The following is a 25063-nucleotide window of genomic DNA, read 5'->3' as shown; positions in this document are numbered from 1 at the left end:
AAGATGGAATTTATAAAACTTCTAGGAACTAAATTTTAAATCACCCCAGTATATTTCAGTTACCACGTCTAGCCACATGGTTTCAGGCAACTATGTCCAAGTATTTCAAGCAAATACTGGTCATTTTAACAGCTATTTTTTTTCTTCCAGAGTAGAAATTCATTAAAACAAGTAGAGGTAGAAAAAAATAAATAAATCTTTGAGGACTGAAGATAATTTCTTATCAAGAGGGATTAAAGCTATCATGTCTTCTAGGTAGAAAGGGAGAAATGCAGTTTACTCCCCCAAAAAACACCGTTTCAATATTTATCTGACAGCTTTGGTATATCAACATTTCCTCCAGTGCATTTTATCCTTTATCAGGTATTATTGTACAAGAGATTTCTTGTTATAAAGAACTAACATAAATCAATCTATAACTGCGGAATTTGTTTAATACATTTATTCTCTTAAAGGTTGCATGATCATATTTCATCGACTCGTACAATAGGGGAAAAAATCTTACTACTAAAACAAAGTTTGTAAAGATTGGAGCATGGTAAACCTATTGAATCTTTTCAGAGGTTCATTCTTAGATTTTAATGTTAAATAATAACAACTATTCATTTAAGCTGGTCTCGCCGTATATCTTGACCTTTAGCAATTCCACACACAGCAGCTTATTGTGGTATCCTTTAAATATGAGAAATAAGAATGTTTTACTTTGACATTAAAAGAAAAATAAAAGAGTACTGTATGTTACATGGCCCATGAAATATTGGCAGTGTGCTCCTTGGCTTTCATTCGAAGAACTGCAATACTGGAAGACCTCCTTTCAAACTCTGGCTTTGTTTCAAATGCATGTCCATTGGTAGCCCCAGTAAGAAGAGAGTCAGTGAAAAAATTGTTGAGGGGCACGTGGCTGAACTGGTTCTGGTGGTTTGAAAACCCTGTGTAACTGGAATCTGTCCGAGGCGAGTGAGAGTAAGGTGTCATACAGGAGGAACTGTCACGTGGTAACATGCATGAAGTAACCACAGAACCGCCGCTTGCATTTCCTGCCCACAAATTGTTCTGAATCTGGAATACATAAAAACAAATATTACATTTAGACATTCTCACTTGTGTTCACTTACATTTGCTAAACTGCATTTACTAAATTTTGTTGAGTGTTTACTGTTTGCTCCTATTGGGTGGTCTGTAACGATATTTTGTGTATTTAAAGCAATTACTGAAAAATTATTTGAATGATTCTTCCAATTTGTTATACTGTAATAGATCACCAAAACCCACATACTTGACCACATAAAACATACCAATCTCTTGAGTATTCTTTTTATAGTCATAATTTAGAAAATGAAATCTGGAAGACTTAGTCATGATTCATGACCAATTCATGTGCTTAGAAAGCAGTTTAAAATATGGTTTTAAGTATAAATATAGTTTTCATCTTTCTAAATAAAATGACACAGTTGCACTTCTTAGTTCTATAGTTGGACTTTTTGGTGTGGCAGTTTTTATTGGAAACCATTGCAGACAGTGGATTGTTTGTTCTATAGTTATTTTTTACCCCCTCCCCCACCAAAAAATTTTTTTTATGATAAAAAATTCAGTTTGGGAAATAACTGACTATGGCTTTTTATTTTTGCAATTTTGAATATAAAGCTATATGTACATAAAAATATATGTTTTATAAATTTACCATGTGGTTTTTGTGTCATATAGAGGGGCTGCAAAAGATCTGTGGCATATGAAACAAATTCATAATTCAAAAACATAGTCATTTAGAAAAAAAATCATAAAGTACTGCATAATATCTGATATGAGTAAAAGCTGTTATTTTATGTTCAAGAAATTTATATGTCCATTGTTAAATCACTCCAACAAATAATCAAATGCAATATTACCAATAAATATCTCTAAAGTTACTAGTATAAGAAACATAGAACACTACTAGCATATAAATAAACACTAACTATAACTTATATATTAATTTTTAATGGGAGGAATTGTAAAGTATTTATTTAAATTTTAAAAATAAACTATCATATGCATTAATGAGAAGATCATCACCCACAGTAGAATTTGGGAAGAAGAAAATGTTGCATGGTATCGCATGAAACAGTCTATCAATATATAATTAAAAAATCGCTTGACTTTCTACAGCATTATCACAATAGATTGAACTAGAGGATGGTAATATATGTTTTTATTCTGTCTTATCCGTGTTGAATACATACACAAATACTGTATTATTTTCTTTGCATTTTTTTATAGGGGCCACATCATGCAGTGAGGGGGTGAGGGCATATAATGCTGGGGAATGAATCCAGAACACACATAAACCAGGCATATGCTCCATTCTTTTGAGTCATATCCTCGGCCCTTTATATTTATTTCATAAAGAGCCCAGTACACTGCATATAAGAGCATGATGCTGTAGTAACCAAACTTAAACCACACTTTCTACAACTTTCAATGAGTAACAGAAAACAAGCTAAAAAATTTCTAGATTGCTTAATCACAGATATTATTGTCTCATGAAAGGACTTCAAATCTGCTTCAAAACAAAGAAAAACTGATTTAATAGCGAGGGTGGAGCTTTAGTGATTGGCATCATGCTCACTTCAGGTTTTTTAAATAACATTTTATTTAAGAATTTATAAGTTACGTTCATTGTGGTATATATCTAAAGATATGTACATATAATTTGCATGTTTTATTCATCTTAAATTTTTATGAGCTATATAATTTTAGACTTGGCTCATTCTACTCTAAGTATCCCACTTTAGCAAAAACATATGATTGATGTCAGTGATTGCTGAGTTATGTACATACATCAAAAACAGCAGGGGCTGATGTTATTGCTTTAACAAGTTCTTCAAACATACTTTGGGAGGAGTACTCTGGGAGAAATACTCTGGATATTCCCTACCAGTCTATATTGTTCTAACCATTACTGCCAGTAATATGATAACAAAAGAGCTTTTAAGAAATTAAATTAAACTTGCATACTTATGAAAAAAGATAATAAAAGGCAAATAGTGATAGTGGAAGATAATATAGATTTTATGTTCATTAACAATTTCTCAGGTACACAGTTACTAGAATTTTTGCCATCTACTTAATATTTAAAATACATATAGATATACATAGAAATTAGTTAAAAATTGGAAATAAGGAAGGGTATCAAAGATATAATTTACGAACATAAATTAATAATACATTTTCTCCTTAAAAATGTAACACTAATATACCTACAAATTTTAAAGAAAATTTCCAGTTGCTATGACAAATGTGAAGCTCCTGCTTATAAATAATAGAATAAGCGAATTTAAAAAATTCATTGGTAAAGTAAGTTACTGTAAAATTTACTTTTGCTGCAGTTAAGATTATATCAATATCCCTATGTAGTAGTAAGATTTTTGCTAAAACGTCTTTTCCAAAATCTCTCTCTTCTCCATCTCACCTTGTATATCAATTTAAAATTTCTGGCATGTCTTCATTTGAGACTCTAGTTGGTTTCAAAATTAAAAGTTAAACAGAGTGGGGGACAGAGAGATAGTTTATTGAATAGAGCGCCTGCCTTGAAAGTGGCAGACTAGGGTTTGATCCATGGCACCCCACATGAGATCAAGCCCAAGACCCTAGCACCCATCTAGGGTTCGATTCCACCAGGATTCTACTAGAGCCTGAAGTAGCCTCTGAGCGTAACCAGGTGTGTCCCCAACACACCAACAATAAAACAAAACAAACAGAAACAGAAACATAAAAAGCATATATTCCGAGTGAAGTCTGCCTTCCTCTGAAGCATTTCCTCTAGACTTTTAAACATATGATGATGACAATCAAAATCATACTCATGACAGCTAGCAGTAATTAACTAGTGTGTCAGACAGTACATTAAAAAACATCATGAAGACTTCTAATCATTTCAATGCACCCTAAAGGCAAATGCTTTTCGAAAGGCAAAACTATAGAACTGAGATCTTAAGAAACTCACCCAAGATTACATAACTACAATAGTGATCAACTCTAACCCCAGGAAATGTAAAACACTGCAATGACATAACTGGTCTTATGAGTTGAAATTACAGACTTGTTTATTCACAATCCTAACATCATAAGATTTCATAGGCTTTACTCTGAAAGCAAAGTTTTCAATGATTGTTCATAACTGTTTCCTCATTCTCAGACTAACACCATATAAGATATAAACATTTAATGTAATGTTCTTAAATTCAAAATTCTATAAGAATATGAAATTTTGACTGTTTCATCTTATAGATGGAATAATATCAAATTTATGGACATTTATAAATATTGAAATATATAAATATTTTAATCAAGATTAGAGTTATGGAATTAAAGTGCTGTAAAATCTTACTGGAAATCATAAAATTTGCGTACCTACACCTTAATGACTATGTTTGTATCTGGGAAGTTTTGTTTTCTTTAAACTCATATTAACACACATTATTTTGGAGATTCTGATTCACTGAGCATGGGATATGTCTCAGGTAATGTGTAGTTGCATGATAATAATACAAACATACAATTCTGAATATCACTGAATTTCAGGGAATATTATGGAGTTTTATCTTCTTCCCAAAGACCAAACTCTTTATATGTTTTCAATTATGCTTATTTCCTAAGATAAGAAGTCTATTTAAAAAAATCTTCAATCCGTTTTTGGAGAACTTTTGTAAAAAATAAACTTAACTTCACATATCACTTCTACTCCTTTCCTTTAAGTGATACAAAATAAGTTCCCTTCTCACACATAAAAATCTTTAGCTAGCTATCACCAGGAAGATAGTATAACAAGTCTTGTTTTCTTAAGTTTCTTCATAAAACAAGGTTCTTAGAGTGCATAATTCTAGTCACTTTCCTATGGATGCACTGAAGTTGTCAACACGCTTCACCACTATCATATCATAACATTGGCTAGAATATATCATATTGTGTGTGCTACTGAATGATATAGGGAAATCATAGCAGATATATATCATCATTGTTCTAGTTCATGACTTTTGCAAATAAATTTTAAATATCGGATCAAAAATAGTTATCAATCGTGTGTTATATACATCAATTGTAAAGGTGGGTTCAGCCAATTCCATCTCTTTACCAATTCTATTATGTGTTAATAATTTCACTATTTTCTGGAATCCATATCACACTATGGATATGGTGTGTGAAGTCTATTTACATTTACAATCTTATATATATGTAAATAGAACTTGTATACAATTTTCCATACATGTGCACAAATACATATGTATATGTGTGTATACATACATATATATCAAGAACAATATAAACTTTTTACCACTCATAAAATCAGTACATTTGCTGTTAACTTTTTAAATAAAAGAATGAATTATTTTCTAAACTAAAGCCTTTTTATTTTGAAGTACCTCATAGACACCTAAAATGGCAATGTTCAGCACCACATATTTTGAGGTTGAGGGGAAGCTGTAGGCCTCTAACTACACAATATTCAGGGGTTTTATTGCCAGAAACAAACATTATTCAATAATGCTCACAGCCTTCTTTCATGTATGCTGCTGAAAAAATATAAAGACTAACTGCCTTTCTATAATTTTTCTTTTGCCTTTTAAAGGAGTAGAGAACCTAAAACATTCCACATTTTAGTGTGCTTTGCAGCTTTTTTTTTTAAGTTCTAGGGATATGTTCAAAGCATTGACCAGGGAACATAGCCAACTGCCTCCCATTAGCATGAATGGAAGTTGAACTGCCTTAACTACACTCCACTTTGAACATTTGTCTCTTAATGTTTTTCTAATCAAATAAAAACGTAACACTTAATTATTCCATGACTTTGGAATTTTGGAGCAAAGTTGTTTCTTTGTCAATTTTTTTCAAAATTAAAATAAATTTGTTTAACAGTTTTCTTATAAGGAATTTAAAAATAATATAAAAAGAACATATATATGAAATATATTTAGACATACACAAGGAATTCTTATGTGTATGCAAATGCTTGTGGAGTTCTTCACTGTGGATATGATATGTCTATCATGAAGCAATATGATCACAAACATAATAAACATAATTCACGGTCAGGCTAGATACTTAACATATATCCATTTTTGTAACCAATACAACAGAGAAAATTTTAACGTGATAAACATTACAAAGCTTCTAACATATTCTCTGATTATGGCAAATAAAGGAAAAATGAGTTTGTTAGTCTTTTCTATAAAGTACTGTGATGGCTACAAACCATTCTAATATAAACTAATATTAGAGAATTTAGTCTCTGGAGTTTAATTTGAACTTAATAGAAATTTTGAGAAATATAAAAATATGAATATCACTTGTTCCCTAATTTTTAAAACATGTCTAAAGTCAATAAAATAAATATATTTTCTAAAGTTTAGTCAACACTCCTCATCTTTTCTACATCGACACTTCTACTTGCCAGAAGCATCTATATATGGACACCTACACCTCACATGTTCAAATCATGCTTCATTCATACTACCCTCTCATCACATGTGGGACAAACACTTTTCTGTGGCACTTACACATTGCTTTTAAAAATAGATCGGGGATTCACAAAGAGTTATTTGTGATGGAAGTATAACAACAGCTTCTTTGTTGTAAAAGACGAAAAAGGTGATTTAGTGTTTGCCTTTTTGAGAACTGTTTTACATCGATTGCACAGTCTATATTACTACATACTTACTTTATAGGTAGACCATATTATCATTATATAATTTACCAATTTGTTAAATAATGCTCTTCAAAGCATGCAGCTAGTTTATACAAAAGTTCATTTTTTTAAGAGACTGCAACATTCTTATCAGCATTCCCTTCCATAAAAATCTAGGATGACAAAATCATGTAAATTAAATAATTAACAATGCATAGATATTTAGCTATATACTAAATTTAGGATCCCATTTAACTTTTCTAGTACTGTATCAATATGCACGGAGAAAGAAAAAATGGTTTCATAAATAATGAATTTTACACCAGACCAGCACAGTCTGTCTTTATTCACCTGGAAAATAATTACAACTTGAATTAATTATAAACAAAGATTAATCTGGGCATGTGAAGGTACTATCAATATGAGAAAATTTTCATCATGACTATTTATTAAGTATAGTATTTACCAAAAATAAAACCCTAAAATTTTTAACAGCCCGTTTACATCCCAAAAACTCTAAAAGGGTATTTTCTTAACATATATTAAGCTGAAGTGATAAGAAATCTAGCAGTAAAGGGTCACGTACTAAATACTGATTCTTACTTTGAGCTTTAAATAAAGTTATAACTTAGAAATGTATGTACAGATTTTGAACAAGATAAAGTATCTTTTTCCACTAAAACAATCTGTCACAAAACAGTCAAATAATATCAATAGTCTGAGAGGAAAATTGCTTTCTAGTAAACTTAATATGTATTTATCTTATTATATATTAAAAATGTTAAAACCACTGACAGAAAGACTATATGTTTAATAATTATATAAATCTAATGAAACTTTATGTTATTCAAAAATATTGGAATGTGTCCCTTTAAATACATAAGACACATTAATGAATTTCTATTCCCCTTAATTTTGGATGCATTCTTAAATTTATGGGAAGCATGATAGTTTAAAAAATTTATCAAAAAGTCTCATCATGTATACCTTAGAAAGTAAAGTTTCAAACAAACTGATTTAAGGGGGAAATGAGATAGAGCATAGACTTATTTTATTATAGAAACAATAACTACTACGTAGAGTATTTTACAATGACTTTGGTAATATAATCCATTTTATTACATAAAATTAGCTATAGTATTATTCACATATTTTATAGTTATTGTTGGGTCATCAATGATTTCTTATGTTTAATGACATGATTAACTTATTAAAATTTTTCAAATCAAAAAGCAAATATTAAAATATAAAGTTTTCACTGCTAGTAAGTAATTGATATAGATCAAATATGCAAATACTGTAAATAGCACAAAATACCTTTAATTTTAGACCTAAGATTTTTTTAGGTCTTGAGTTAGTGCCATATATAAAATTTAAATCTATTTTTTAATATCTTAGTAAATCTGTAAATTATATTAATCTTTTATTTGCATTATGTACATATAGAGTTAGAGTTTTATTTTGTAGTTAATCAACTGTGAGTTGATAAATTTTTCTATTAAAAACTATGATTTAGAATAACAGATTAAAATCATATAAACATAGAATTAATGGAAATTGCAAATATAAAATTATATAGGGCAGCATATCGTTCAAACTCACAATAATAGTGTGAATTATAGGTCTTAACCCACCGGTCTGTTCTCATACACTTCTCAGGCTCTGATGCTTTTATTTCCCTTCTGTTTCTTCTTTATTCTCCTGTAAGGTGGTTTTTATATGTATAAGCTAACATTCACACTCTTTAAAAGCTTATGTTTATATTTTCCTCACAATTTATTTTGTTAACCTATTCAAGCTATTGATTTTTCCTTCCTCTTAAAATATACAGTATTCTTGGATTTTTGCATGGGTTTTGAATCATTAGTTTAAAAATTATTTACTATAACCACCTTTTCACCTAATTGGTACTGACAAAATATACTTCATGCTTCCTGTAACTTACTTTGAACTACACAAAGAGTCAACAAAATATGCTTCATGCTACATATAACTTTTTTGTAAATATAACATAAAATATTTTATATTTAAATAAAACATACCTATATATTCTAATGTTTAATTCAATCAGCAATGTTATCCATTGAAAAAATAAGCTATTTGAGTAATACAGATGATCATATATTCTATGATTTTAACTATTTGTACAGTGAGGAATTATACAATATGTTTAAGACATGGACTAATGATGCTGATAGTTGTGCCCTTCTATTCATTCTGAGGAATTTCACTGTAACACTATATGACTAGCTCATCTGGTTGTTCCACAGAGGTGAAAGGTTTCATTACAAAATGCATCAATCATTACAATATTATTTTTAACTTTTTTAAAAGACTTCATATTATTCATTTGCTTCAAATATTTAAAAAAGTAGAAATAGCGTAATAAAAATGTAATATTTTCTCTAGAGGTAAAAACTGTTCCAGATGCCTTTAAATTGCGAAACCACAATGGTCCATGGAGATGAGTTCCATATTTATTTAGCTGAGTAAAGGTAAATTTTAAGAATTGTAGGAACTGATGATGGATGAAAGTAGGAGGAACAGTATGTTCACAATCTCTATATACAGAAGTTTAAAATTTTTATTTAAAATTGTGAAATTGTAATGTAAGCAAGAAATGTTATAGATAGTTTTAATGGGTGCTTTAAATTACCCAATGGCTATAAATGATTTTTAAAGCTTAAGTTCAAACTCCAAGTGGCATATATTTATAAAGTCATCAATTAGAAAATAAAAAATGTGCATTTCTTATGCATTTGTTAAATAGAATTAGTTACAATACTTGTTATACAAAAAGTGAAACCTCGATGAATTTTTTTTCTTAATGTTCTTTTTGTTGGATGACACCCAGGTGTACTCCTGGCTTTGAACTCAGGGATCACATCTGGTGGGGGTGGGTGGGTCTATATAACGCCCAGGATTAAACCCAGGTCGGCAGCATGCATGCAAGGAAATGTCTTACATACTGTACTATCTCTCTGACACTCATTGAAAAATTTAGTGTGAATGAAACTTCAACTCTTCATTGAAGTGTTGGTGAAAATTTCATGAGTAAATAATTCTATCAGATTGAGACTATACTCAAATTTTCCTAATGTCAGCATATTTTATTGTCCTAATTTAAGGAAACTTATAGTTAGTGTTACCTTTCCCTATGTCTTTAAATAGAAATACTCACAGATTACAGATTTGCTTACATACAACAACCAAAAAGAACATTCAAACCACTTAGCTAGCTATTTTGTAAATTTGAATTTACAAATCAAATTTACAAATCAGAACCCAATGAACAATGACTCAAGGTATAGAAAGTTACTATTCATTAAGCACTGATGTGCAAGGCAATTTCCTTGCATAAACTAGTCTATGTATTCCTTAACAAAATGTGAACTTTCATCCCCATCCCCATTTTTCAAGTGGGGAGAAATACATCATAGAGGTTAATTTATTTGAAATATCTAAAATTAATTTAGTAACAGAGCCAAGATTTGATCCCAGGACTGTCTGGCCTTGAAATCCCATTGTTAATATATTAATAACCCGCTCACCCTGTATCCTAGGATTTATTTCCAGTAACTATTTGGAAGTCAATTAAATCCTCTCAAAAATAGAAATTATGCAGTGCATTATAATAAGAATAATAATCATTATTTATCACCTCATACCAACTAGAATTAGCAATATATTATTTTAAGAATAAAACATTTGAACATCAAGTAGTAAAGAGATTACCCAGTTAATATAATAAATGAAACTTAATACATCTGTAATCTGAACCGAAGGTACTAAAATTTGCATTCCTAAATGAGATAAAGCTTTGTCCTAGGAATATAATCTTCCAGAAAATGTTTATATCTCACAGAAAGTATTTAGCAAAATTGTTTTAAATATATTTTCATTTTGATAATATATATATAAGTTAGAATTTAATGCCCATAGACAAACCACTTTTTAAACTCAAGCAAAACATTGTTTATATCTTGCTTTGCTGGTTAGAGTTTTCATGAAGTACTTACAGAATTTCATACAAATATAATCCAGTCTGTAATCTGTCCATAAAGCAGAATATTTTGTCTGGATTACTCATTTTATTCCTATGCTTAAAACATTAGCTATCATATATTGTTGGGTAAAATGTAGATAACATTAGAAGGATAAAAGATAAAGGGGTCAGCGAAGTCTTTCTAGTCTATACTGTTTAGAAGAAGAGGAAATCAAGATTCAAAGAAGTTAATTGTTAAGACTGCAGAGCTGTTTAGCGGCAAAGATTCAGAAACAAGTCATTTTACTGAAAATTATTTAGCTCCTAATTTATAATATGCTACTAAATATTTAAGTGAATCACTACATACAACTTTCTTAATGTTATGATACAAAGACGAATCATCTTTCAAAATACATTACATAGTAAATGGGGTAGCAGACACATTCTATACAACCCACTGAATGTTAGTCAGAAAAAGATGTGCTGATTTAGGAGAATTAAGAAGAGGTTATGTGGAGGAAAAAAACTTTAGGTGATAGGAAGGGGAAGGGGAACAGATTCAGAACCAGAATGAAACTGTTTTTAGATGTCATATCATGGAGAACAATACTGTAATTTAGTTAAATCATAGTATTGCCATATGAGAACTGATATTATGAGACAATACAAAGGTTTAGTTAATGGCACTATTTTAGTACATCAAAATATAATGCTTTCGAGAATATCACCTCTAATATCACCCTTCTCTCCTTTTTGTGTGCTATCCAATATAAGGAAAATTAAGAAAAAGAATTATCTTAACAGTCTAAAACAATATAGTATTTTAAAATTCTTCATAACCTTATTTCATGATTTTAAAACTTGAACCATTTTTGTTTCCAAAGTTATTCAATGCATTTGTGTCAAAATTTAAAAAGTTAGTTGCTCAGCTATGAATTAAGGAGAATATGTTGCTAAACGTCTCTGGACTCCTGACCTCAGAAATACAGGCTTAAATTTAGCCATAAAAATGAAGCCTGGCTTAAAATAAGCCTTCAACTGGTAGTTATTATTTTAACTGTTAAGACTGTTACCATAAATACTGTTAGAATAGTATAATGAAAACCAGTGGAAACAAAAATATTAGCATTTTGGAAGCTGTTAATTACTGATATAAATAAACATTATGTGTTCCACAGATACAGAGACAGAGTGATAAGCTAGATATATACCTTTATACTAGGTATGGTTATTAAGTACACCAAGTCGGCTTGAGATAATTTTCTAAACCATCTGTTTTTCATGTATTTCTGTGTATGCTTTTGCTTTTCTGCCAAATTGCTAATTCTTTATTTTTGTCTTGGCTCCAACATTTTCTAGTTTCCAACTTTTATTGTAATTAATAATTTTTTCAGTAATTAGTAGCAGTAACAAATTTCAATGAGTTGTTGGATTCTATTTCAGTCCCCATATCTCTCATAATAAATTTCTATTTTTGAATCCACATGATAAATAAAAAAAATTTCCTTTAGGTTGAAGTCTCTGAAACATAATGTTGATATTTTTTTTAGCAAACAAAAAAATGTCCACTACAAGTTAAAATAGAATGTTGCCCCAACCTTCCTTAATACCTGCAATGAGGTGTGGAGGACAATTTTAGATTTTTTTTTACAAACATTAAATGATCAATCAATATAGAAAAATATTTGACTTCTAATTTTTACTGTTATTTAGAAAACTGGACTGTCAGGTAACTTCAATTTATTATCTCTGAGCTCTCATATTCGAAGAGTTCTCTAAGCTCTCATATTCATATAAGGTGGGTATATATACTAAACCGTACACCGGTGTATATGCCCCATATATATATAAATTATTTCGAAGCCACTGGGAGAATTACTGAAGAATTCCAAGGATTTCTGAAATAAAAATTTTTAATAAAACCTTTGTTGAAGTGGAAAGAAAACTGTCAGATAATTATCTTATTTTCTGACTAAATAATTTTATTCCCTGCTTAGCTACTTTAGGTTATTTCATTCTGTTGACAATGTCAAATGTTTTGAGTTACAATAAAATAATACAAACATAATCCTGGGTTGACGACCATTCCAAATATATTGTTATATTAAACTTTTATATGGTGATTCACTGGTGTCAGGCACTATTCAAAAAGATTCCCATTATACTTAAAAATAAAAGGGAGTGTGAGACAAGGCAACCTATAACAAGGAACAGAGATAATTAGAGAACAGAGAGAACAGAAGTGAGAATTATAAGGAAAGGCACAATACTGACATAAAAAGATGCAAACAAGATAAAGTGATATGGGACAAACGTATCAATAAGATTCTATAAAGTGCCCATGAAAATATTTAAAAGGGTAACTATATTATTTCTGAAGTTATCAGTCAAATAGTTGAAAATTACATGACGTATAGATATAAGCATACTATCTTCGAACTATAATACAGACTACACTGATGCAGCCTGAATAGAATGATCCTTTGGCATTAATTATTTATTCAATTATTCAAAGGTAGTTAATAGAGAAATTCAATTGTGAGGTTTAAAACCCTGCATTGGGGTCATCACATTAACTCTGGTCATTTCAGCAGTGATGACACTTAAGAAACTGAATAAATGCCTCATCACTATGTGCCTCAAGTTTCCAAATATGAAAAAATGGGGATAATTTATAGCACGATCATGAGGATCAAATAAGTTAACATATAGTATCAATTATGAATAGTGCCTGGTAAATTGACAGCTATAGCTGTGTTAGTAACTAGGAAAATATTGCAGTAACTGGTTTGTGGAGTTTACAGAATGGAAACTACTTTATAACATTTTATTTAGAACTCAACCAAGGACTCTCAAAAATAGTGGTGAATAAAACCTCATTCGTTCTATAATGTAAGTGTCCTGGAGTAGATGGATGCCTTAAGCAGGAGAAAAAGAAAGAAACTATTTCAAGATTAGTTTTAATTTTAGAAAAACAAACTTTTCCCATGGAAGGTGAAGGTATTTCTTTCAAAGGATATTCCTAACTTAGGTTTTCTAGCAAACTTTACTGGAAAAGCTTAGACATAGCAGCCCTCTTAAGCACTGCCTGTGAGTAATCATTGGGCAGGCACCACCCAATTCCTTAACTCACCTGAGCCAAGTCTTCCTAAGTTTCAAACTTCAAAACCTCTAGGGCTTTGCTCATATATATAATAGCACACAATAGAAAATTAGCACATGAATTAGTACTAAAGGACACAGTAGCATATTAATAAATGGTGATTACTTTCTCTAGATAAATTTTCAAGGATCAAAAGAGGTATAAGAATACAAACCTAGAACCAAATTGAAGGAGTGAGTAAATAATAGAGGTTAAGAATTTATAGCTGATGAAAATGAATGTTCTTAAGCTTGGAGTTACAATGATTTGGTGATTGGACTATTACAGTAGTACACTAGCCTACATGTTTCCAAAGTGAAATATTAGAATATATCATAAAACAATAAGGAATGAAATACAGATCGCTTGCTCTTTATAATACAAATAATTCTATCAAGTATCAAATATTATATTATCAACATTATTTAATTAATTAAATACTACTCAATTAGAAAGAAAAATATTTCATTTATATACATTACAAAATATTACAAACAGAAAAATATTTCTAAATTGAAAGAAAAATTAGAATATAATTTCTGAATATCTTTTAAAGTAAGAGTTCCCACTATAAATAAAAATATTTTACAGGTTATCATTACTTTAAATTATGTCTAATTCCATATGTTTTAAGACATAAATTTCTAAATGTCTTCTTGGAACACCAGAGAAACTGGAAAAGACAATATAGAAAAACCTATTATTCAATGGGCTTGAAGGTTTCATAGGCCTCATTTGACAGTAAATTATGGTATGGATCATGAAATAACCACAGAAAAAGCGTAACAGGCAATGTTGTAATTATTCTTTTTTAATTTTAAGAGAGAAGTAAGACTAACTTATTAAAATGTATAGCAATTAAAGTATTTATACTATGAATGATGCTATTTCAACTGTTACAGCATTTAATGACAAAAACACCTGAACTAGTTTTAGGTGACTGGCTCTGAAAGACATAACAAATGAATGTTTTACTAAACTGATCATTCTAATTAATGTAGAAAAGTTTTTATTCCATTATATTAATTTTTTATTCCATTATATTAAATACATCAATGCCCATACTAATCCTTTTACTACATAGACCTTTTTGCCATACCTGTGGGTAGCTGTCAGTCCTTGGCAAAACTGATATGTCATAGGTGGCAGCAAAATGGCTTTTAGCTTGTTGTATTTGGCCGTAACGTTCTCTTTTCCTCCACTTGGCCCTTCGATTTTGAAACCAAACCTAATATTTTCAAAAGAGTAAAATTTTTAACTAAGGAATATCTAACAATGCAAATATATTCAAAAATCTAAATCAGAAAAGTCAATTGAAAAAACTACTAATATGGCAATTTTTTATGTCAGAAAAGGCATACAAATTTTATTTTCTGTTATACTCTTAGAGCGGTATGTCCATTAGGCTCAAAGTGAAGATACTTTGAGCATATGTATTGATTATGTTTGAGCCTCTGTACTGTCTCATTTATGGAAAATGCAAGAATTAGATTATATGATCTTGAAGAGTCCTTATATCTTCAAATGATCATAGATAATCCTCTTCCACAGGAATGCTGCTAGTCTGGAAGACATTCATAAATTCAATTTGGGATATGTATATAACATTAACTAAGTCGATCTATAACCACATTAGTATCTGGACCATTCAAAAATAATTATCTTTAAAATATGCCAAAGAGAAGGCTCTTGTGAGTTGTACCCATACTCAGAAACCTTAGAAAATGTTTAACATAAAGATGACATCAAAGACATATGACAGCAGTAGACATATTACTATTATTTAAAAACAGAAAACATTAAAAATACACTTTGAGAAACAGAAACTAGGAAAAACAGAATGAAATGAAGTAGCATATGGTTTTAAAATATACAAAGGTGCCGAAAAAAATATTCCAAAATCTTCACAACTTTTTTTCTGATTAAAAACACAGACTATAATATATGAAAAAAATAGAGCATATACAACCAAGTATCAAGAAACCCTGTTAGTGCAGAATCAGAATCACCATAATTGTTCACAGAATTAATTATTCAATAATTCACACTTGTCAGCTTGCCAGAATCTTCATCTTCCTATCTTTACATATTAAGGGGCAATATAGAAACTTAGACTCAGTATGTATTATAAGATGTTTTTAGTAAAGATTGCAGGTACAACTTTTGAGAAGCTCTTTAGTCTAATAGAACCATATTCAAAATACAAATTTAGGCAACAAGCTGGAAATCAAAGATTTTTTTCCTGCGTGTTCAATTCTAACATCTTCTATCTGTCCTTCACCTTTAGGACAACATTCTAGAACTCAGTTTAATAATTTAGGTACATATTTCAAATTAAAGATGGCACTTTGAAGAGCTTTTGGCAACTGAAACAGAGAAGAACACTATATATTATCGCAAATTTAATATGGCACTCTGAAGAATGTGCAGTCATTACAAAGCAAGAGAGCTACCTTATCAGCAGCTTCTGAGAACCCAGCTAATAACTGTATTATCCATTAAGTTCAGGCTTAAGGCAAAGTCAACAAAAAAATAAAAGATGGATTTACTTGTCTCCAAAGACAGGCACAAATTAAAAATACTGAGAAAATTCAGCAAGGAACTGTTTTGTTTAGGTTTTTCAAAGACCTTTAAAATCTCTTTAAAATGTGTGCCAATTACCACTCTAATGTGAGAAACAGGAAAGAGAAACTGAGTCAATTTGGTTCAGTTTATTTCTCTGTGCATGTTCCTAGACAAAAATTAATTAGCACCTGATAAAAGATTAGGGGGAAATATGCATTGTACAAAGATTACGTTCACACAGTTGACTATATGAACACAGAATCAAAAACATTTATTAGTGGGACTCACATTAACACTTAATAATTCTTAAATTCTTTCTTAGGTGCAACTCTCTCTACAATTTCTTTCTGCACCTTAGATAAAGTAACTATTTGCCTTCATAAATCAAAGAAAAACTCAGCAGATTTTTCTTGTTATTTATCAAATGCTGTCTTTAATGATGTAAGGATCTTACAGTGGCTGAATCTTCAGAAGAAATGCAATCACTGAACTGAAAATAAAATTTTTCATTAATGTCCCTGTTTAAGAAGTTCATGAGATTTTCAAATTTCAATATTTTCTTATTTGGAATACTAAAAACACAAAGAAAAAAGTTATCCTCCTGAGTTACTGACAGCTGGGCATAAACATAAAATGTATTTTTTAAATATCCAAATCAATTCAAAATAAAATATATGATTTTATCCAGTAAATTTTTCTTTTTCAAAAGATAAAAATGTTCTTACTGAATCACCCAAATTGATAATTATATAATGAGTATATATACATACATATACATTACTTTAAGATAATGATTCCTAAAGCCTCTCAATAAACATATATGTTACCTAGAAAAAAATGAAATGGTACTTTTGGTAACTATTAAAATTAGGTCATTATAAAAGAGCTGTGTAATTTTTAATTGCATATAAAAATAGATTATGTTATATATGATATATGAAAATTTTTGAGGTTATTTCATTGTTTCATTATTTTATTATAAATCCAACATTAGTAAAATTATTCATATTTGGGTCATTATATAGATAATTTACCAGTTCATACTATATGATCTAAAAAGAACCTCAATATCTGATAAAAAAATAAAATTTACAATAAAATGCACAGAATACTAGAACAGCTAGTGACGATTCTGTTTAGTCCTTTAAAATCACTTTTTAAATCAGGTATTATGACAATCTGTACTTTTAAAGTAATTATTTGCTATGCCTCTGTAATAACTTGTTCTTTTATGGTTTTGTGAGTTGTTTAGCCCTTTGCAAGTAAAAAGAAGTTTTATAGACCTAGAAGTGTCTATTAATTATTTGTTCTGTGTCTTTAACTGAAGAATCAATTTCTTCCTTTGTGGCAATTCTAACATTTTTTAATGTTACCCCTGCCCAGACTCTTCCCACATACACCCAGACACATTGGATTCCTACCTGGACCCTGGCCTCAGTGAGCTCTGTCCTCAGAGCAAGCTGTTCTCTGACATATACATCTGGGTAATGGGTTTTCTGAAAGACCTTCTCCAGCTCCTCCAGCTGCAGGCTGGTGAAAGTGGTTCTGTGTCTCCGCTTCTTGCTGCTGGAAACATTGCTGTCACATTTATCCCCAAGTTCATCCAGTTCTCCCTTCTCTGGCATTCCTTTCACTGGAGACATTCGGAGACTGTTGCAGTTGTCCATAGCTCTGTTCAGTTCCGTGTGAAGAGGCTGTCCTTCTACTTTAGTGATCCCATAGTTCACTGCATCCAGAGAAGGAAAACAACAATTCTCAGTACTGTGAAACATCTTGATAAAGGAATTGGGCTGAAATAATTTAAAGTGTGAGGAATGCAATCTATTAATGAACCATTGTGGTAGTCTTAATTTGATCATCATTGCATCATGGACAATTAATGTATTTTGAGTATGCATACAACCCTTGAAAATATATGTGAGAAACTTATAATTTGCCAAAATTCACGGCTCTACGTTATGGGGCTAATGTATTTTTATACACATAATTTAGAATCAAAATAAGGCAGTCATGCTAAAACATCTCTAGATTTTAAAATAAACACTAAGTGAACATAATTATTGAAAAATAAACCAAACTTAAATATAACATTCACAACAGATGAAATCAACACTTTTATGGCCAGGAGATATATTTCAATTTTAAATAATATCTGTAAACCAAAATCCAAACTCTTATGCAAAGTTAACTTCCTCCTCCACAAAAAACCTATCGACTACAAATTTAAGGTATTATTACTTCTAATAGTTCAATCATATATCCATGTCAACACTTAATTTTTCAGTGATCTATTAAATTAATAGTGATTTTCAAATTAGTTTTTAGAAACACTTCCTATAAAAAAATTAAGTATAATCCTTTTCCTTGAAAACTCGGGTTACTCCGAAACGTCAGATTTGTCCTTATCTCATTATATACGATTTAGAGCAAAAAGCTTCATTTCTATCTACTCTAGTAAAGTATAAAAATTAAAACAGCCATTAAAAGATTGTAGAGGATGTCATCTGGCATTCTGTTTAGGAATGTTTTAATGTCACTGATTTCCTCCAGAGTTGATTGCATGCATGCACTATGATAAAAAAAAAACAACTATTCCTATGGCAAAACACACGCAAAGGACACATAAAGCGAAGTGGAAGACATTTGTTCTTAAAACGTAAAGTCAACCCAGACAAAAGAGCAATTCTCAATGAACTCACACATTTGGGAATTTTTAAATGATTCTCATTATTTATTTTCATAATGTCTCTAATCATTATACAAATGGGTGAGTGACTATGAATGCCCACAAGTTCCGTAAATGTCTAACAGTTTTTACGCCAAAGAGTTGATGTAAACCTAAACATAAAAAAGAGCCATGCCAGATTAACAATAAGGTTTTGTCTCTGGGGGTAGAGTTAAATCGGGAACTTCGGTAATTAGGAAGGGGGTGGGGGATTGTTCTGATGCTAAGGGCATCTCAGGAGAAAGACAGGAACTTCCTAAAGTTCGCGCACTGTTACCCACATGCATCTTACTCAACGTTTTCCTACTAAAATTCGTTCTAACAGTGCCATGTTGTTTAAAAGCCGATAAAGTGATCAGAAATCATGTTTATCTTTTTTATTTTGGATTCCCGACAATTAAAAATATGATTGAGCGTTGCCTGGCAGTCAACGCAAAATACTGCAGGTCCATGTTAAAAAATCCCGGTCACTTTTTATGTGCACTTAATAACCACCAAATGAAATAATACAGGCAGAAATACCCTACTACTCTACCCCCCAAAATTGTAAATACAAAAATGTTTCACCCACTTTGGCTATATAAAGGAGAAAAATTAACTGATTTTCTCTATTACTGGTGCTTTAATTTCTAGTTTGACCTTACAGATAAAGTAACTTTCCACGTTGAATCAAATAAAATATATGAGTTCGGTGTGTTAAGTACCCTACATAGAACGTATTTACGAAACAAGTTTCTATGAGCCAGCGCCTTGCCAGATTTTGAACCTCTATTAAAATAGGGGGCGGGAGGCTTGTTGTAAATATTTCACACTTAATTCGTTTGTTATTTTAATGCAACCCGCTCCTTACAGTTTTACTGTGCAATGTATACAATGATAAGAAAAGTCCTCTTGGAATTGTAAACTTGCTTTAGCTGTCGCTATCTGAAAAAAAAATAGGTTTGTATAGGGTTACAAGATAGAAAAGATAGATGGTTTGTTTTGATAACATTTTGACTTTGAGATACTCAGCCATTCAAAGTTGAAGACTTCACCCAGGAGCATTCCAAAAAGGCTTCTTGGATGACTTTTAACGTGGAATCAGAAAGACTGACAAGACAGAATTCGGGATGAGTAATTACACTTGGGATTCTCCGCCCGAGAAACTATATAAAGACCTGGCGCTTAACCCCGTTAAGAAAAAAAAAAAAGAAAAGAAAGAAAGAAAAGAAAAGAGAAACAGAAAAGGAAGAAGAAGAACTAAAGAAAAAGTCGTACTGCAAATCCAAGTGCGCAGAAATCGCAAACCCTCGGGAGCAAATCTAGCAGCCCTGCGTTTCGGACCTCTGGCAAAAATCAAAATCTTTTTAAAGGAGTGTGAAAGGTGTTCCGCTTCAGAGTTCTTGGTGACGGCGGTGACACTCTCCCGAAGCGCGAGGGACCGAGTTTGCAGGCTCCGGCGGGCGCGGGGGCTCCCGGAGGAGCGCGCGGCGCGGCTCCACTCCGTCGCCTTCGCGTCGACGCGCGAGTCCCCGAGAGCGGGGAACTGGGGGTAGAGGCTGGGGGGGGGGGGGGGCGGGGAGCCGGTCCCATCAGTGGGAGGCATCGGGGAGTCGGATCCTTTCCTTTTTGCACCCCCTTCTTTCCTCCCACCTCCTTCCCCCACCCCCGCCCCCAAATCTCCGCTCCCGTCGAGCGCAGCCGTCGCGGGCCGGCGTCCGGCCGCCTGTCCCCGGGGCCCGTCGCCCCACGTCCCGCCCGCGCGGGGCCCCGAGACTCACCGCTGCCGTCCTGACAGGGCGACGTCCGCTCCAGGCGCACGTGATGCTCGGCGCGGGGCAGCGGCCCGAAGGCCTGCACGCATTTGCCCGCCGCCGCCTTGCCGTAAAAGGACTCATTGTCCAGCGTCTCCATAACGTGCTCCAACGCGCCTCCCGCGCCCATGTAGAAGTCGCTGCTTTTGCTCGGCGGGCTCTTGAGGGCAAACTTCTCGCTCAGAAACTCCATAATCCTACAGCCGCGGCGGCGGCGGCGGAGCTCGGGGGGCGCCGGGGCTCGGCGAGAGGCTGGGGGAGGGCTCGGAGGGGCGGGAGCCGGGGAGGGGGGGACGCGAGCGCTGCGGCGCCGGGAGCGGCCCCGCTGCGGCCCTTTAATCCGTCCCGGCTGCACGGAGCGGCCCCGGCCCGCGTCGCTTTTATATCTTGAAACTCAGCTGGGCTCCTCGGGCAACCTCCCAGTTCTAATGAATATGAAAATCAGCCCGGCGACTAACTCCACCCCGGGGCCCCCCTCCGCCCCCCACCCCTCCCCACCCCCTCTCTTCCCCTACGTCCCCGGCGACGGGCGCGTCCGGGCCGAGGTTAGACAGACAGCTCCGTTGCAGACCAATGCCAGCAGGGACGAGGCCCCGACACCCCGAAACCCTGTCGCCGCCACAGTGGACTTGGCGTTCCCGAAGAGCTCGGTGAGATCGCACCGCCGTTAACCCTGCACTCCCCGCGGCCCGCCGGCCCGGCCCCCCACCCCGCCCCCCACGCCGGCCCCTCCACTCCCAGAAAGATTTAGAGGCGTCCAGAGAACTTGAAAGGCCGGAGGATGGCTCGGGGCATGCATTCCCTCCGTAAATCGTTTCTGCCGCAGCTCCTCCGGGATCCCAAAGCCCACGAAGCGGGGCACATGGGCAGCTATGAAGTGGGACCGCCGGGGTCCAGGGGGCGCTGATGTTTCTCCCCCGCGGGAGCGCGGCGCCTGGGACCCCGTGGCCTTTTTTTTTTTTTTTTTTTTTTTTTTACCCCTTTTTGCTGGATTCTGGCGGTTACTGGACGCATTGGCAGTGGGTGGCCAAGAGAAGCCGGGCAAGAGGCATAGAAAATCCTGATCACAGGATCAATCCCCGGCCCCCGGCGCCTCCCCAACCCTGCCCCTAGGTCGGGGACTGAAGCACTCGGTTCAGATTCTGCAAGGACACATAACCGAGCCCCAGACGTATCTTCCCCGGGCTCTGCTTCTCATCAGAGGGAAGCGAGTTACAGGAGGTGCGGGGGGCACGGGGAGTGCGGACGAGGAAGAAGAGGCGCCAGTAGGCCGTCGGGGTGGGGAGTTCGATCAAATGCCACCCGGTGCCCTTGTCCAAATCGCGGGAGCCAGGCGTCCTTGCCCAGCGTGTGCGGGGAACCAGGGCTGTCCCCGCCTTGGCGGCCAGGGCCCCCCGAGTCTGAGTCCCCGCGTGCGGGTGGGGTGCTGGCCTAGCCTGCATGCGGGCGAGAGAGCGCTGCAGGCTGAGAATCCCGCGTAGGCCTGGGGCCTGTCTGTCTAAAGCGCCCGGACGTCCGCGGCGTCTAAGGGAAAGACCTGCGGAGGCGCCTGGGCCAAGGAAAGGCGGTTCTTGCAAACGGGCCTGTCCGATGGGGGAGAGCAGCACCCACAAACGGCTGCGAAATGCGCCTCGTCCCCAGGGAGGCTTCTTGGACTCGAGGGTGCGGATTGCGTGCCTCGCCCGGGCGTGTGCAACCCCGCCGCCGCAGCCCTGGGGCGCGACAGTCACTTCCCCCGACCCTCCCCAACCTCCCCACCCGACTCTGCGGGATGACCAGGCCTTGTCAAGCTCGGGTGGGTAGTACTCTGATGCATGGTGAGTGCGGGGGTGTCCAGCGCCCCCAACTCCCTCTCTTCCACCCCTTTGGGCTTAGCGGATGCACGGGTGTACACTCGGCTGCGTTGATTTTTTTGTAGGTCAGAATTGGCCTTAGTCTGGCAGGAGCAATCTGCAGCCAATCTGCAGCGGGGCGCACATCGGCGTGGCGCGGTGAGGAGGCCCGGAGAAGGGGTCCAGGCCCTTAACCCGAGGGCACAAAGGGTGACTCTAGGACCTCGCTACCCCGGAGAGGAGGCGCTAAGCTCCGCGTGTCACTAAACCAGCACTCCGGTTCTGGGAGTCTCTTTTGGGATGTCCCTCCTTTAGACGTCCTAAAATTACTATCTCGGAGCTCAGGCCACGGCCCCAACCAGGAATGGTTAACCCTCGAGGGGGCGCGGTCAAAGAAACACCCTCGGGGACTGCATTCCCGGGGCCCCCCCGGAGCGTGGCTTTGGAGGCTGGGGCCAGTTAGTGGTTGGGGATGCTCTCCCATCACCCCAGTCCCTTATCTTTGGCTACTCTGTCAAATGAACTTTCTCTCACCAACACTGGGGAGGATGAGAGACATGGTCTTGGAATTGGTTTTTCAAAAATTCACAGCAGCAAGAACAACGCCTTGCTGACTTGAGGAAATATACAAACAACTCCCAGCTATAAACTTAGTTATGTCGTAGAGCTCTGTCAGCTTGTTTATAAATATGCGTCTTAAGAGCCCCAAATTCACTAAAAGACATCCAGTGTCTTTTAAATGAAAGACACATGATGTGAGCTCTAGAGTACTTGTACACCAATAAAGGTCCAACTTAGGAAATGACGGGAGAGCCAAGGACGGCAGCTGTTTACTAAACCGGTTTCCACCCCATACCTCAAACCCACTTATGATGTAGTGGTTGGAGAGATGAGTGCAAAGGTGTCACAACCTCACTGAACATCCTCAGAACTTTCTGAAAAACGCTAATCTATATTACACGGAATACTCTGTATTTTGGGACATGTAACCACATGTGCCCATAACAGAGGGAACAGCTAATGGCAAACTCCCATAACGAATGCTTAATCTGCAGTTTTTGGCAAGAAGCTGGGTCTCTGGTTGCCAAGAGTTGCATTAAATGGATTTTGAGAGGTTGAGATGGAGTTTATGGTAATGACAGAGCTCTAGCTATTGAAGCATTAATAAGACGTTTTAAAATAATTCTAATTAAAACAATAATTAAATGATTTCTGGAAGTTGCAAGAAAGAGGAAATCAGATTGGAGGCCATCCCACCTTCCAAAGGATCCACCTGGGCTTTTCTGCTTGATGCTTTGAGGATAACCCTCTCCGAAATTGACCATAGCACTTTGATAAATTCTTTCAGCTACTCTACCCAGACCAAGCATGGCTCTTTCCTTCTGCTCCATATCTTTATATGCCTTTTCCTAACCCCCTCCAATTCCAATTCTGGTTGGTCAGGACGTTGGGACCAGCATCTACAAGTCTTATAGTTGACTGGCCAAAGAGAGTTGTTTATTAAACTGGGTTCTAATGAAAATTTTTGTCTCATCACCTATACCCCTTGCTCCACCTTCCACTTTTACCTTGGAGAGATTCTATCCTTTGAATCTGGGTTCTAGTCTGAATATTCACCTACTCATCTTCAACCAGTTATAAAGTATACCTGGATTAAAACTCTTGTAGATATAGTTGGGAGTGGCATATGAGGGATTGTGTTGGGAAGCTATTTAGTATATTCATACACAAACATATGTGTGTTTGTGTGTGTATATATATGGGCTGGAATGATATATTCATTAAGGCTAACAAAAGTTAGGATTCCAGTGCTTGATAATTTCTGGGCATGGTGAATATTGATGAATATGGGTAAGCATCCTCCAAGGGTGTTAATGAATGTACAGATTCCAGAAAGCAAAGGAATAAGGGATTTTGAGCCCTTCTGCCTTTTAAGTTTCAAACCTTTAGCAATAATTTCTTCCCATTCCACTGGCAGGATGGGGTGCTACCACAGTGGGGAAAAAAAAGGTTATTTGGTGAAGTGACTTAGAATTTAAATTCACTTCTAAGATTTCTGCAACCAGTTTGTTGTTGTTAGTTGCCACATCCCCAAACATAGCGTTTTGGTGTATTTTTAAAAAGCTCCTTATTAAACTCCCTTTTGAGAACTAAGGGAAAGAAGTTAAGATTAAACAACTTGAAAAAGCCACTGAAATTACTAATTTATCTATATCCCTTTTCCCTTAAACTAAAGGTAAGTTTAGATATGTCAAATTCAGATAAAGGATTGGCTTTTTGTCAATTTGACTTATTTTATGTCTTAAAAATTCTCACGGCCTAAAAGCTGCTTGCAATGCTTTCCTCCCCCATGAGAA

General features: G+C 35.2%; 1 protein-coding gene across 1 annotated transcript; it reads right to left on the bottom strand.

Moving 5' to 3' along the window:
* Nucleotides 1–569: 569 nt before the first annotated feature.
* Nucleotides 570–21157, bottom strand: ALX1 (ALX homeobox 1). The gene is made up of 4 exons (XM_004602712.2): nucleotides 20842–21157; nucleotides 17778–18082; nucleotides 14891–15019; nucleotides 570–1059 (listed from the first exon to the last, which is right to left on the bottom strand). Exons 1-4 carry the CDS (start codon nucleotides 21065–21067, stop codon nucleotides 739–741), a joined length of 981 nt encoding a protein of 326 aa, XP_004602769.1. The 5' UTR covers nucleotides 21068–21157; the 3' UTR covers nucleotides 570–738.
* Nucleotides 21158–25063: the final 3906 nt, after the last annotated feature.

Source organism: Sorex araneus, chromosome 10 (genome assembly GCF_027595985.1).
Source record: "Sorex araneus isolate mSorAra2 chromosome 10, mSorAra2.pri, whole genome shotgun sequence".
Lineage (NCBI taxonomy): Eukaryota > Metazoa > Chordata > Mammalia > Eulipotyphla > Soricidae > Sorex > Sorex araneus.
This window is presented reverse-complemented; position numbering and strand designations above follow the sequence as displayed.